The sequence below is a fragment of the Salvelinus alpinus genome, chromosome 8 (assembly GCF_045679555.1).
Source record: "Salvelinus alpinus chromosome 8, SLU_Salpinus.1, whole genome shotgun sequence".
Lineage (NCBI taxonomy): Eukaryota > Metazoa > Chordata > Actinopteri > Salmoniformes > Salmonidae > Salvelinus > Salvelinus alpinus.
Genome location: NC_092093.1, coordinates 30,548,119 through 30,563,780, shown reverse-complemented (window position 1 = coordinate 30,563,780; position 15,662 = coordinate 30,548,119). Strand labels below are relative to the sequence as shown.

The following is a 15,662-nucleotide window of genomic DNA, read 5'->3' as shown; positions in this document are numbered from 1 at the left end:
CACTTCCAGACGAAGCATGCAGAGAAATATAGGAATATGTCTTCTGAGCAGAGGGCAAGTGCATCGAAAGAGTAGCTTTCTCAGTTGCAAAAGCAGCAAGGACTTTTCACAAAACTGCATTCAGCAAACGACGGAATTGCGAGAGCTAGCTATGTACTGTCCCACAAAATTGCTAAATATAGCAAGCTATTCGCTGAGGGCAAATTCATTATAGAATGTTTAATTGACTCTGCAGCAATACTCTTCCCAGACAAGAAAGAGCTGTTTGAAAATGTTTCCCTGTCAAGACGAACAGTGACACAACGTGTTGAGGACATCGCAGAGAATATGGAACAACAGTTGAAAGACAGGGTAAAGGATGTCACCTGTTTTTCCTTGGCCCTGGAAAAATTTTATATTCTTACGAGGCATAACCCCAAACTTTGAAATTACAGAGGAGCTTACTTCAGTGCAGTCAACGAAGAGCACAACCATAGGGAAATATTTATTGGAGGAGGTTAATAAGTGTGTGGCAAAGCTGGGACAGAGTTTTGAAAAGTTATCCAGTGTAACCACTGATGGGTACCCAAACTTGACAGGAAAAAGCGTTGGCCTTTTGAAAAGGATACAAGATCAAGTAACTGAGCTGAACTCAGATCAGATTATTTTTCCTGCATTGCATTATCCATCAGGAGGTGTGTTCTGAAAATGAGCCACGTTGTGGATACAGTCACTAAAGTGGTAAACTTCATAAGAGCACAATCTTTAAACCACAGGAAATGTGTCTCACTGTCGGAAGAGACAGAGTCGGGTCATGCAGATCTCCCCTACCACACAAATGTGAGATGGCTGAGTTTGGGGAAGGTGCTTAAAAGGGTGTGGGACCTGAAGTCAGAGATTGCTGAGTTTTTGCAAATGAAAGGAAAATATGTGGATTTCCCTCAACTGCAAGATAAAGAATGGTTGGCTGATTTTGCCTTCACTGTGGACATCATGGCCCTCATGAATGAACTGAATTCCAAACTACAAGGGAAAGGCCTTTTTGCACATCTGATGTACAGTCTTGTCAAAGCCTTCAAGGGAAAATTACTCCTCCTGACCCGCCAAGTAGAAGCCAACAATCTCACCCACCTTCCGACACTACTAGTCTGTTCCCTATCAGATGACCAGCGGGAGAAGTATACATCCACTTTCCAACACTACTAGTCTGTTCCCTATCAGATGACCAGCGGGAGAAGTATACACCCACCTTCCGACACTACTAGTCTGTTCCTTATCAGATGACCAGCAGGAGAAGTATACATCGCTGGTACGTGCTTTGAACGGTGAGTTTTCTCTTCGCTTTGAGGATTTCAAAGTGTTGGAAAATGACATGCTGTTGGTTTCCTCTCCTTTCACCTTCAATGTGGATAACACTCCCACTGACCTGCAACTTGAGCTTATCGATCTTCAGTCTGATGCAATGATTGGAGAACTATTCAAAACGATGTCACTGACGAGGTTCTATGCATCTCTCGATGAACAAAACTTTCCAAAGATTAGGAGTCATGCTCAGAATATGTTTGTACTGTTTGGGTCAACCAATGTATGTGAACAAACATTTTCAATGATGAAATATAACAAGTCAAGGCACAGATCATCTCTTACAAACTCTCACCTCTCAGCAATCCTGCACATAGTGACATCAGAAACTATACCTGACTTCACTGCTCTAGTCAATGCCCATCAGAGACTTCACTCCTCACACTGATTGAGTAGTTTAAATGTAATGTTGAGCTCTCTCTCTTTCTTGTGTTTTTGTGCACACCCGTTAACAAGAGTTCTGTCCGTGGTGCTGAATGCATAGTGTACTTTTCCCTCCATGTAGTTCATTGCATGTTTAATAATGAAAATACCTACCAAAAGGAGAACATGGATGTGGTATATTTCTGTGCATGTTAAAAAAGTAAAATAAGTAGTATATCTGGATGTGATTTACAGTAGATATATCTGTCAACACAGTCATACACATGATGTATAATCCTGTAATATGATTCTGTCCCACAATGGCAAAAATATATTCTAAAATAATTGCCCAGGCCTGGCTTAGTGGGACTATCATTTGTTTTTCAACAGGACAATGACCCAAAACACACCTCCAGGCTGTGTAAAGGCTATTTGACCAAGGAGAGTGATGGAGTGCTGCATCAGATGACCTGGCCTCCACAATCCTCCGACCTCAACCCAATTGAGATGGTTTGGGATGAATTGGACCGCAGAGTGAAGGAAAATCAGCCAACAAGTGCTCAGCATATGTGGGAACTCCTTCAAGACTGTTGGAAAAGCATTCCTCATGAAGCTGGTTGAAAGAATGCCAAGAGTGTGCAAAGCTGTCATCAAGGCAAAGGGTGGCTACTTTGAAGAATTTCAAATCGAAAATGTATTTTGATTTGTTTAATACTTTTTTGGTTACTACATGATTACATTTGTGTTATTTCATAGTTTTGATGTCTTCACTATTATTCTACAACGTAGAAAACAGTAAAAATAAAGAAAAACTCTTGAATGAGTAGGTGTGTCCAAACTTTTGACTGGTACTGTATATGTTTTTACTGTTTGTTCTTTGTTATAGGGCCAAAAAGATTGGAGAAGTGGTTTACCATACATCTCCATGTTGAATAGATAATTCTTCGTGTTGTTGTTTGTTTAGTGTTTTCCAATTTTCCCAGAAGTGATTGTAGTCTATGGATTCTTCAATTATATTGAGCTGATTTGTGACGTGCTGTTCCTTCTTTTTCCGTAGTGTATTTTTGTATTGTTTTAGTGATTCACCATAGTGGTGAATGGTTAAACTTGCTCAAGTTAAGGAATCGTAGAGTTGTTGGTACTAGTGCAAGAGAGGAGGTAGAGATTCTGTAAATTCTGTAAAAGAAAAAAACATTCTGGTAGCCAGCATTGTGTCATCGTTCAATATTGACAGATGATGGCTCCTGCCAGCACATTTCAAACTATTTCACTCAACCTTTCACTCAACTGTCTTTTGATGTTGCGTACTGTGTACGAAGGTTATCTGACGAACACTGAAACATGTTGTTTCAACTAAATATTATTAAGTAACTGGTTCCACAGCCTATTTTCTTTCACTTTTCAGTCAAAGTGTTACCTGAACTTAAACATTTCTGTTGGTCTAAACATGAGAAAACGTATGGAAAATGTTGCCAACTTCAAATTATGTGTTTGCTCAAAATGCCTTATATGTTCATTCAATTAGAAATGAGTATTTGCACATATTACCTAAAAAAAGCTGTGAAACTGATTACACACACATAGTGCCTTTAACATACAACATTTTAATTGACATATTTGGCCCTTGTATTGCTACACTTTGCGCTTATGTTAAAAGTACACACAAAATGTTATTTATCATAGTGATTGTCACGATCGTTGTAATATGAATCGGACCAAAATGCAGCGTGGTATGGTTCCATCTTCTTTATTTGAAAGTGAAACACAGAAAACAATAAAGCGCAAAACGAAACGTGAAGCAAATGTAGTGCCCGCAGGCAACTAGACATAGATCCCACAAAGCACAATGGAGAAATGGCTGCCTAAATATGATCCCCAATCAGAGACAATGATAAACAGCTGCCTCTGATTGGGAACCATACCAGGCCAACATAGGTATATAATAACCTAGATAACCCACCCTAGTCACACCCCGACCTAACCAACATAGAGAATAAAAAGCTCTCTATGGTCAGGGTGTGACAGTACCCCCCTCCCCCTCCCCCAAAGGTGCGGACTCCGGCCGCAAAACCTGACTCAATAGGGGAGGGTCCGGGTGGTCATCTACCGTCGGGGGCGGCTCCGGTGTGGGGCGAAGTACCCACTCCGCTCGCGGAAATGTCAGCTTCAGTGGCGGCTTTGGTGCGGGGATCGTCGCCGGAAGCTCCGGACCGTGGATCGTCGCCGGAGGAACCGGACCGTGGCTAGTCGCCGGAGGAACCGGACGGTGGCTCGTTGCCGGAGGCTCCGGACCGTGGATCTTCGCTGGAGGCTCCGGACCGGGAACCCTCGCTGGAGGCTCCGGACCGGGAACCCTCGCTGGGGGCTCCTGCCTTGGCACGGGACTGGACGCCGTGCCTTGACTGGACATCGGCGCAGAGGAAGGCTCCTGCCATGGAGCTGGAGGTTCTGGACCGTGGACCGTCGCAGGAGGTTCCGGACCGTGGACCCTTCGCCGGAAGCTCTGGACTGGGTCTCGTCGCCGGAAGCTCTGGACTGGGGAGGAGCACTGGAAACCTGATGCGTGGGGCCAGCATAGGTGGCACCGGACTGGGGACACGCACTTCAGGGCAAGTGCGGGGAGCAGGCACAGGATGTACCTTACTGGGAAGGCGCGCTTGAGGGAGAGTGCGAGGAGCAGGCACAGGACGTACCTGACTGGTGACACGCACTTCAGGGAGAGTGCGAAGAGCAGGCACAGGACATACCTGACTGGGAAGGTGCACTTGAGGGAGAGTGCGAGGAGCAGGCACAGGACGTACTGGGCTGTGGAGGCGTATTGGAGACCGGGTGCGTAGAACTGGCACAGAGGGTGCCGGAACGAAGACACACTCCGCACGGTGAGTGCGGAGAGCTAGCACAGGACGTACTGGGCTGTGGAGGCGCACTGGAGACCTGGTGCGTAGAACCGGTCCACATGGTACCGGGCAAATGATACGCTCCTCAGGATGAGTATGGTGAGCTGGCACAGGTGGCATCGGACGGATAACACGCTCCTCAGGGCGAATGCCGTGCATACTACGCCAAACCAATAGCTCTCGCGCTTCACTCTCCTCCAATTTGTCCAACAACTCCTCGAAGGTCTCTAACTCTCCCCTCCGTTCACTCTCCTCCAATTTGTCCAATAACTCCTCGACGGTCTCTGACTCACACCTCAACTTCGCCGACCACCCTGTGTGCCCCTCCCAAAAATGTTTTTGAGGCTGCTTCTTGGGCTTGTGTCGTGGCCACGAACCCCGGCGTTGTCGCTGTCCTTCCTTCACCGCTTGCGTCTGCTTCCATGGAAGGCTTTCATCTCCTGCCATTATCTCCTCCCAAGTCCAGGATGTCTTTACCTCCTGGATATCCTCCCAGGCCCAGGATACCCTCTCCTCCTGTGCACGCTGCTTGGTCCGTGAGTGGTGGGATCTTCTGTCACGATCGTTGTAATATGAATCGGACCAAAATGCAGCGTGGTATGGTTCCATCCTCTTTATTTGGAAGTGAAACACACAGAAAACAATAAAGCGCAAAACAAAACGTGACGCAAATGTAGTGCCCGCAGGCAACTAGACATAGACAAGACCCCACAAAGCACAATGGGGAAATGGCTGCCTAAATATGATCCACAATCAGAGACAACGATAAACAGCTGCCTCTGATTGGGAACCATACCAGGCCAACATAGATATATAATAACCTATATAACCCACCTTAGTCACACCCCGACCTAACCAACATAGAGAATAAAAAGCTCTCTATGGTCAGGGCGTGACAGTGATTAAGGAGTAATATTAATTTAAACAGAGTAATATGCCCCACCAATAAGTGACAACTATACAGAAAATACGAAAGTTTCTTAAATAAGTAAATCAAATCAATGAAGACAGAATGGTGAAATTAAGTGATAATTGACACAGACATAGTTGCATAGCAGGAACGTTGGAATGCCATGACCCAAGAGGTAGTGAGTTCAAGTCCTGGGTGAGGACATATTGAATAATAATTACTGTATAAATGAACATGCCCAATGTCAACAGTGTCAAATACATGAATGAACATATTAGACAATGAATGAACATATTAGACAATTTTAGCAAACACATCCGTTTAAATTGACTGCATTTTTTGCTAGAGTTTTCTCAAGTTGAAGCTTTTTAAAATTCAGGTAACACTTAAATAAACTGAGTGCAAAAAGTAAATATAATTTGAGTGAGAAACTTTGATCAAATTTTAGCCATTCATCTGAAACGTTAGGTTAAAAGAGGTGGTGAAAGTTCTCTACAGTAATATGAGTGAGAATGTGTTGTGAAATGAACCTCGTGTGAGGTGTGCGCTTCAGCAATCCCAATTTCAATACAACCCCTTTTTTAATCAAATATGAAAAATGACCCCTCCTATAAGAGAACTCACCCTGTTCAATAGCCTTCCTCGGCTTTATAAACAAGCCTGTGGAGCTGTGAGAGCTGCAACATTGTTTTACTAGGAGACAGACAGGAGTTGAATGATTCATGTTTGATTTAGGTACAGTGGACTGCAGGCTCTACACACAAACAGAGGAGGGTGGAGGACAGGAGTTATCAATATCGTATAGATCATGGTCATTTCTTTGATCAACATAGAGCTTTTCAGGTATAAACAGGCCATAAGTGAGTCAGTAAAGCCTGGTATATTTTCAAAACACATTTAGACCCAGCTACGACAACAACAACCCAGGTGGTATCAGAGAGCAATTAACTCATTTTCTGTGCTGTGTTTTCTGTGTAATTACTAAAGCACTGTGCTTCAATGGAGCTCGATGGCCGACTGAGAGGCGGAGGGGAGTCTGTGGGGAAATATGGAGCGCAAACTTTCTCCCTAAGCACAGCTGCCTTCCTAAACCACCACCCGCACTGAACCACCCTGCACGGCATACGAAATGCCACAGCAACATGTTCCTCACATTCAAAGCAGCCTAGCTTCCAGGTGGAGAAAAGCGCTAGGTGTGGCGACTAGTGAGCCCCACGACAGTGAGTGAATGTTTCCGTTATGAAAGCCTTTGCTATAGGAAGGTCACTCTGGGCTGTAGGCTGGCAGCTCATAACATAATAGAATGGGTTTAGCGTCTGTCTGTCTGTCTGTCTGTCTGTCTGTCTGTCTGCAGGAGCAGGGAGGAGTGACGGTTGTGAATATTCACTGGCACCAATTCAACATAAATATTACAGTGAATAGAGACTTGGCAGACAGTGTGAGGATATATTTTCAGACCTGCTGAAACGGCAAAATGCAGTTGAGGTTTCAGGTTTTGAGTAAATATGAATTCCTAAACAAAGGCTGGATGCCAGGCACAGTTTATTCAACTGGACTGGTGTGTGTCCCGGAGGTGGGTGAGGCTGCTTGTGTAATAGCCAAACACGGGAGGACATGTCCTGGTGACTGGCTGACCGTAGATCTGGTGTTAGCCAAATACAGAAGAGCAATCAATACCTGACTTATTTCTACCTTTCACACCCAGTCTCTATCTCTCTCTCTCTCTCTCTCTCTCTCTCTCTCTCTCTCTCTCTCTCTCTCTCTCTCTCTCTCTCTCTCTCTCTCTCTCTCTCTCTCTCTCTCTCTCTCTCTCTCTCTCTCTCTCTCTCTCTCTCTCTCTCTCTCACACACACACACACACACACGAACACACACATACATAGACACCCACATAACCACACACACACACATTCCCACACATGTCCTATCTCTCCGCAGGGGGACCTGAAAGATGAGAGAGGGAGTGAGACAAGTTGTTGTCTTGTAAGCGATGGAGCGATACAATGGTTGACAGACAGGTAGAAGCCAGGTCAATGTGTGGAAAAGCCTGAGGCTCCGTGTGACGGACCCGATCAATGAGACAAGAAGGAACGGCTTTCTATCCTAGCCTCATCAGCAACAACCAACCATCCAAAAAGCTCCAGTGCCATACCTGGGGCAAAGGCAAACTTTAACTCTCAATTTGGCTTTTCCAACTGGATCTTGGCTAACCTTAAGCAGTTCGATTTGTGCTCAAAGTACATGTTTATAGGTCACAAAATGCAAATAACCGATTCTGCGGAAAACTCTCCATTTGTGTCCAAAAGATACTAACTGGTTAGTTGAGCCAAAGGGTTAAGTTGAGCCACCCTTGTTTATAGGAAGCCATACACAAAATTATTAATTTGACCAAATATTTAGAAAGAGGTCATCATTTCATAGAGTCTGTGATGGAAGAAACCACATGGAAAAATTGGTAAGCAGGTTAGGTCCAAAAAACAGATTTTCACCAAGTCAAATTAATTTATTGTGTTAGAACTTTCATGATGCTTGACTTTATCTAAACCAAAGTAGATACTTTTAAGGTTGTTCTATACATCAGTTGGGATCTCAATAAGGTCTTAAACACATAGCATGAAAGTGCATCCTTGTAACTGTGTGGGCTAATATAGTCCAAATGTTTGCCTTGGGGTAAGTTGAACCAATGGCCATGGGGTAAGTTGACTCAATAGTCAATGGCAAGTTGGGCAAATTTGAGGAAATTGAGCAAGTTGAGCAAATTTGAGCAAATTGAAGTGTTTTCTTCTCAGGCGTAATGCAAGGCATTATTGCTGGGATATGAGGTAACAGCAGGGCCAGACCTATGTTAAACGTGTTGAAAAAGTACAAAGTGTTTGTAAGGTGTTAAGTCTGTGTTAAAAGATGCTTAAAGGTGCAATATGCAGAAATCGCCTTGCCATTTCCTGGTTGCAAAAATTCTAATAGTTTGCCTAATATCAGTTTATGTAACAAAACAAGCAATGCATACTGTAGATAATCATTGTACCATCTAAACCGCTGTGAAATATATTTTTAATTACCAAAAATATTGTATTTTCATAAAACCTACAATACCTAAAGTAAAAGACGCAAAAGCGAAACTTAAGAATGGAAGCATAGAAAGTTGTGCCAAAATATATTTTTTTTGGACAAGATATGTTTTCAAAACTGCAATGTTTACATGAATTCTGATTATGTCCAGGGATACACAACATCCTGAAATATATGTAGATATATTTGTTATAAAGAATACTATATTTCCCTTGACGGAGTGATGCTGAATGTAAACAATGGCTCAACTTATCCCACTTTCCCCAAATGCAGTTTCCATGTTTAAACTTTCATGGATTTACAGTAATCTGAACCTCCAAACAAAGCTGGTAGGCTGACCCAGATTGGGGTGTGCAGTTGTTCATTTGAAAATAGCTCATAGCTGTAAGCAACTTAGAGAAATGTCATAAATTAGTAATTACCCCATGTTCATCAACATTGCAGCAAATCTTTCTCCACCAGTAAAAATGCATGATAAAGATTTGTGAAGATCATCCACATACCCAACTAGGTAACTACAGTACAGGACAACTAGCGCAAACAAAATTAAAACGACATGCAAGACAATAAGTGTATGATAAAGACACACATCTCTCTTTCTCCTTTGTTTGGTCTGAGCAGATCACATGAATTACATAAACAGGTTTTTCTGCTGAAGCTAACAAGCAAGCGGTTCCTGAGGGCTGGAGACAAACACACCACTAACAGTGAAAATCAATATAGGTCGTTCAATTCTCACCCTTCATTCCAGCATGGATGAATAGAATCTGTGAGAGATGGGAGTATGGCTGAGAGGCGCATCAGTGTCCTTAACTGTCTACTAGGCAGGGAGCATTGCTGACATTGTCCCCAAATGATTTGCTTGTCAGCAATCAAGATTTCAAGTACCAGTCAAAAGTTTGGACACACCAACTCATTTAATGTTTCTCTTTATTTGTACTATTTTCTACATTGTAGAATAATAGTAAAGACATTAAAACTATGAAATAACACATATGTAATCATGTAGTTACCAAAAAAAGTGTTAAATAAATCAAAACATATTTGATGTTTTATATTCATCAAAGTAGCCACCCTTTGCCTTGATGACAACTTTGCACACTCTTGGCATTCTCTTAACCAGCTTCACGAGGAATGCTTTTCTAACAGTCTTGAAGGAGTTCCCACATATGCTGAGCACTTGTTGGCTGATTTTCCTTCACTCTGTGGTCCAACTTGTCCCAAACCATCTCAATTTGGATGATGTTGGGTGATTGTGAAGGCCAGGTCATCTGATGCAGCACTCCATCACTCTCCTTCTTGGTCAAATAGCCCTCACACTGCCTGGAGGTGTGTTTTGGGACATTGTCCTGTTGAAAACCATATGACAGTCTCACTAAGCGCAAACCAGATGGGATGGCGTATCGCTGCAGAATGCTGTGGTAGCCATGCTGGTTAAGTGTGCATTGAATTCTAAATAAATCACAGACAGTGTCACCAACAAAGCACCCCCACACCATCACACCTCCTCCTCCCTGCTTCACGGTGGGAACCACACATTCAGAGATTATCCGTTCACCTACTCTGCATCTCACAAAGACACGGCGGTTGGAAACAAAAATCTCAAATTTGGACTCATCAAACCAAAGGACAGCTTTCCACCGGTCTAAAGTTGATGTTGAGATGTGTCTGTTACTTGAACTCTGTGAAGCATTTATTTGGGCTGCAATTTCTGAGGCTGATAACTCTAATGAACTTATCCTCTGCAGCAGAGGTAAATCTGAGTTTTCCTTTCCTTTGGCGGTCCTCATGAGAGTCAGTTTCATCATAGCGCTTGATGGTTTTTGCGACTGCACTTGAAGAAACTTTAAAAGTTCTTGAAATTTTCCGTATTGACTGGCCTTCATGTCTTAAAATAATGATGAACTGTCATTTCTCTTTGCTTATTTGAGCTGTTCTTGCCATTATATGGACTTGGTCTTTTACCAAATAGGACTATCTTCTGTATACCACCCCTACCTTGTCACAACACAACTGATAGGCTCAAACGCATTAAGAAGGAAAGAAATTCCACAAATTAACTTTTAACAAAGCACACCTGTTAATTGAAATGCATTCCAGGTGACTACCTCATGAAGCTGGTTGAGAGAATGCCAAGAGTGTGCAAAGCTGTCATCAAGGCAAAGGGTGACTACTTTGAAGAATCTAAAATCAAAAAAATATTTTGATTTGTTTAACACTTATTTTGGTTACTACATGCTTCCATATGCGTTATTTCAGCGTTTTGATATCTTCACTATTATTCTACAATGTAGAAAATAGTAAAAAATAAAGAAAATCCCTTGAATGAGTAGGTGTGTCCACACTTTTGACTGGTACTGTATAACTGTCAAAATACAGAAATCATCCCCATATGATGCAAGATAGTTTTGGGGTGGAATTTTCAGTTAAAAGCAAGCAGCTAAATAGTACTAAAAACAGAATGAAAAAGAAGCTTAACATCACTGTCAAATGAAGTTGAAATAGAGCATAGTGCTCTAAAATGAACATTTCATGCCAGCAGATTAGTCTGTGTAAAATAACATGATTTTCTCGCCTCCTAAGGGTTTTTGTATGTTAGTTAAACATTTAGAGGGGTGTAGGCTCTGTCAGCATGACGCTCAACTGGTTTCATTCATGAAAACATCACACCAGTCAACAATTGAGTGTGGAAGTTGCCAAGTCTGTGTTTCTATGGTCAAAAATCATCCTATGATATTTGCAAACACAGTGTTTGATATTTGCTGTGTGATATTTGTGTTCCACTATTATAGTAGTATCCTCTGTGTTCTTATTCCGGTGGAATCAGTCTTTGAGGGATTCATGTAGGATTTGTTGCTTAATGGCATTTGAAACATCAGTCGTGCAGTGAGAGGAATTGAATGATATCCACTTTAAGACTAATGGTCTTAGTCTAATTGGGAGTGTGCGAATAAAAGCAAAGGTAATGGGGGCGGCAGGTAGCCTAGCGGTTAAGAGCATTGGGCCAGTAACTGAAAGGTCGCTGGTTTGAATCCCCGAGCCAACTAAGTGAAAAATATGTCGATGTGCTCTTGAGCAAGGCACTTAACCCCAATTGCTCCAGGGTCGCCGTCAATAATGGCTGATCCCTGGCCGTGATGCTACTCTCCGAGGGCGTCTCAGGGGGAGTGGGATATGCAAAAAAAGAATTTCCAATTCACACATAATACACAATTGTACATGTGTGAAATAGGACAAATGTAAGCACCCACCCACCAATGAAGTGGGGTGTTTTCACACAAACTGCAGCGCATGTGGCAATTATCTATTTCTATGCAGCTTGTAGCTGCTGCTACACAGATCAACTCCATCTCATCTTCTAGAAACCATATCCAATGTGAGGAAACAAGCCATCGTTAGCTCACACAGAAGCAGACACATGCAGCCCTGTTTGAAAGACAGAGTGATCTGGCATAATAAGCGCCATTAAGATGGAAATGACTCATCCTCACAAAATGCCTTCTCACACACTTAAACACACATACGAGTGTGCATGAAGGTACACACACATGAATGGGTTGTGTACGTGTGCTGTGCTGTGTAGGTTACCTGTAATGACGTGTGTCTCTGAGAACTCTGTTGCTGGGTATCCTCTCACTCTCTCTCTGGTTGAAGGCATACAGTTTGTACGGGTCCTGGCCTGGTTTCCATCGCCTGGCGTTGAGGTAGTTCTTCTCTTCGAACTCTTCCAGGAGGTCGTCCCATTCTGCCTCTGAGATCTGAAAGAAAAAACATTCCACTCATCACACAAACTCCACTGTAAACAACTTGCTGGGGTAGAGTTCACTTTAGAAACTGCAAGAACAGCAGCGTGGACTGTGGAATTTGTGCTGCAAGCTGATGTGCAGCTTTTTTGCTTGTTATGACATGAAATTAGGTTTCCACTGTCATAAACATAACAATTGATGGCAGCATTTTGGCAAGTCCCCATCCTCATAATAACTCTTCAACATAACGACAACAACCACAGAGACAAACAGGGTACGCAGACGATGCACACACACCTCTGAATTTGCTGGTGCAGAATCTGGAGGGCGTATCAATTCTAGTTTAATAAAACCCTCTTTTGTGCAGTGGCAGCAGATTGAAATCACCCATAAACTGGAGCCTCTTCCATATTTCCTGTTATTATTTTCTGTTTTGTTTTGCTGATGTGCCAGATTCTCCAGCTTCAGCCATTTGGGCTGATGGGAACCAGAGGTCTATACTCCCACCAGCCTGAATGATGCTGCTGATTAACAAGCTAGCAGGTTGCTAGTTTCTCCCCTGATGACAGTTTGAATGGAGCCTAATGAAAAATCCTCAACACGCAATCACAAATATACACACACACACACCCATACACACACACACACACACACACACATACACACACACGCACACACGCATGCACGGTTCTGGGTGAAGCTTTCATGTCCCCACAGCCTGCTGGGTAACAAAAGGCAGCCGACATTGTGACTGAAGGCCCATGAATCACTGCCTGCTGATGCTGAGTGATTAAATCTGATTTCCATGCAATGCGGCAGCGCCAGGGTAATTGTTGGCCATCAAGACAATAACACAGCCTACAATGTTCCCTGGCTTATGGCTTTTTGCATCAATACACCAGAAACTTAATCCACCTTCAGGAAGGACCTGCTGGAGGTTGTGGCAAGGGCTTGGCTCTCTGTTTTACAAATTATATTTTATCTTATTAAGCAGAACGACAGAATGGTGTAGTCCTCAGGGGAAACTCCGGGGAGATACAGCTAGTCTGAGGGAGCCGTACTGACGGGGTTCTACTAGGCTTTTCTTTTATGGTGCTTTTGTTTGTGTCTCTTACACCTGGCGAAGAGAATCTGCTCAAGGTCCTGTGGATTCATTATATTTACCAGACTTGTCTCCCTGAGCAATTTTATGGCACCTAACCTGCCTTCTCAATCTCTCTTCCTAATACACAAACAGACATTCAACAAATGACCGCCGGAAACAGGAATCATGCAATAACGTCAAAACAGCATTATCTTATTAAACAGCACAAAACAACCAAGGATCCGATTAATTTCTCTGACATGACTGGTGGCCTCACAATGGGAAGGGCAGTATTCATGGCATACACAGGTGGATTAAATGGTAATGATATTTCTTTGCTCATAAGCAGGATCATTTCACAAGACAAAAGCCATTGAGGAGACGATGCAGTAGATAGAAGGGATGGGGTTCGAACCTAAATGAGGCGATACAAGCACAAGGGCACATGGCAATGACCACTGAGCCATACATAGGAAGGCAGCTCACATCAGCTCCTCTGTCTTAACTGGCCAAGCTCATTATTCCCAGAGGACACTACTGGCCGGCGAGAGGAGACTGGGAAGAGAGGGGAGAGAACAGGGGACAGAGAAAAGAGAACGAGAACCCGGGTAGCGGCGAGAGAGGAAAGAGAACAGGGGAGAAAGGGTAGATACTAGAGGAGAGAGGACCACAGTAAAGACGTGGGGGGAGATGTGGGGCGTCCTCCCCACATTAGGAGGACAGTAATGAGTCGTTAGGGTCTTTGAAGTTGGCTATCTGTCCGTCCATCCGTGCGGTGGATGAATTCCCTCTTAAGCACACTGCTGTCTTTCAAGGCCTTTTCAGTCTGGCGGGAGATGTCATGCCCTGCCACTTTATAAGAATCACAACAGCATCCTCCAAGCCGGTAATAGAGGTGGCTAATTGCAGATGTCTGTTTCTGAAGATAGACTGCTTAGCATGATAATGGCTACAGTGCAGCAGCATCCGTATAACTTAGACCAGATGTCTGGGAGGGCTCCCTGGTAAAACAGCCTGTTTCTTTATGTTATACATTTCCCACACTAAAAGTTGATGTAGTAAAAGGGGCTTATGTGTGCAATACTAGATGTTGAAATCGGTTTTCTTTTTTTAATAATCTCTACTGTTGTATGAAGTTATCTGAATGTATTAAAATGCAACTCCCCAAAAAGCTCCAGAAAAACATTGACACATCACCAATTAATCCTTTGCCTTCAGAGTTTTTCTCAGAGTTGCGATGGTTGACAGCTGAATCCACAGAGGAAATGCTAATCTGGTGCTCACATATTCACTTTGTCATCTCCAGCACAGTGCCACTGTCACCCCATGATGCCACCAATCTGGGGAAAGTCATTGTGTTTTATCAGGGAGGGAACATGGCCCAGGCAGCAAACAGAATTCAATTATAATTGGACAACACAGAAAATCTGCCTGCAAATCGATCTGTCACAACAAGGTTGAGCGGTTTGAGCCTCAATTTCAGAGCGCAATAAGTGCAAATCTCAACGGTCCCTAGCAGCCTACCAAAGATCCTTTACTCAAGAAAGAACCGGGCGAGCCTCAAGATTGGAATTCCCCTGGGCTGCCAAGCAAGGCAAGTCCTCCAGAAATATCCCTGTCTTTGGTCCAGTCATCATCACTCTGCCTTTGCCTTTCCTCTGTTGTTAAGACAGGAGAGCCAGGCAGGCAGCCACCAAAGAGCCAGGTTTCATGTGGAGGATATTGCAGCCTAATTGGACATGACGCCTTGGTGGAGGGAGAGAGGGAGGGAGTGAGGGAAGGAGGGAAGGAGTGAGGGTTGGTAAGCTACACCGCGACAGAGTTGTGCGACATTTGAACCCCCAGCAGTTAGGGGTGCTCCTCAGACAGGGAAGTGTGTCTTAATGAGTTGTGGATGACAGAGGGGGCTGTAATTGGATCCTACCCCCCCCCACCCCACCCCACCCCCGTGCCCCCTTTTCCACCCTGTGTCTCGGCATGTGTGTTTGTGTATGTTGGTCCTATTCCTAGACCCCTTAACTCAACCACCGCAACACGTCTTACCCAACAGAGATAACCAAAGGAAAACTGTAGCAGGGGGAATCTCATCATAGTCTGTCTATAGTCTTGGTGGTACCATAGGAGGTGCACATGCCTAGTTACAGTATCAAAGCTATGGGGTAGTAATTGCACAGCCTCCTTTGACTCCTAGCAATGTAATGAGATTACCCCTAGCAACTCATTTACAGATCTCTGTCTGTCTCGTCTCAGAT

At 43.6% G+C, this 15,662-nt stretch overlaps 1 protein-coding gene and 1 pseudogene across 1 annotated transcript in view; one reads left to right on the top strand and one right to left on the bottom strand.

Annotated features, from left to right (window-relative positions):
- LOC139582906 (polypeptide N-acetylgalactosaminyltransferase 14-like) overlaps positions 1-15,662 on the bottom strand; it is a 123,134-nt gene that overhangs the window by 89,358 nt on the left and 18,114 nt on the right. Inside the window, exon 2 of the mRNA XM_071413351.1 lies at positions 12,169-12,338. Within this exon, the coding sequence (XP_071269452.1) occupies positions 12,169-12,338 (170 nt within the window). The remainder of the gene's footprint in view (positions 1-12,168; positions 12,339-15,662) is intronic.
- On the top strand, positions 359-1,242 carry LOC139583621 (general transcription factor II-I repeat domain-containing protein 2A-like; annotated as a pseudogene).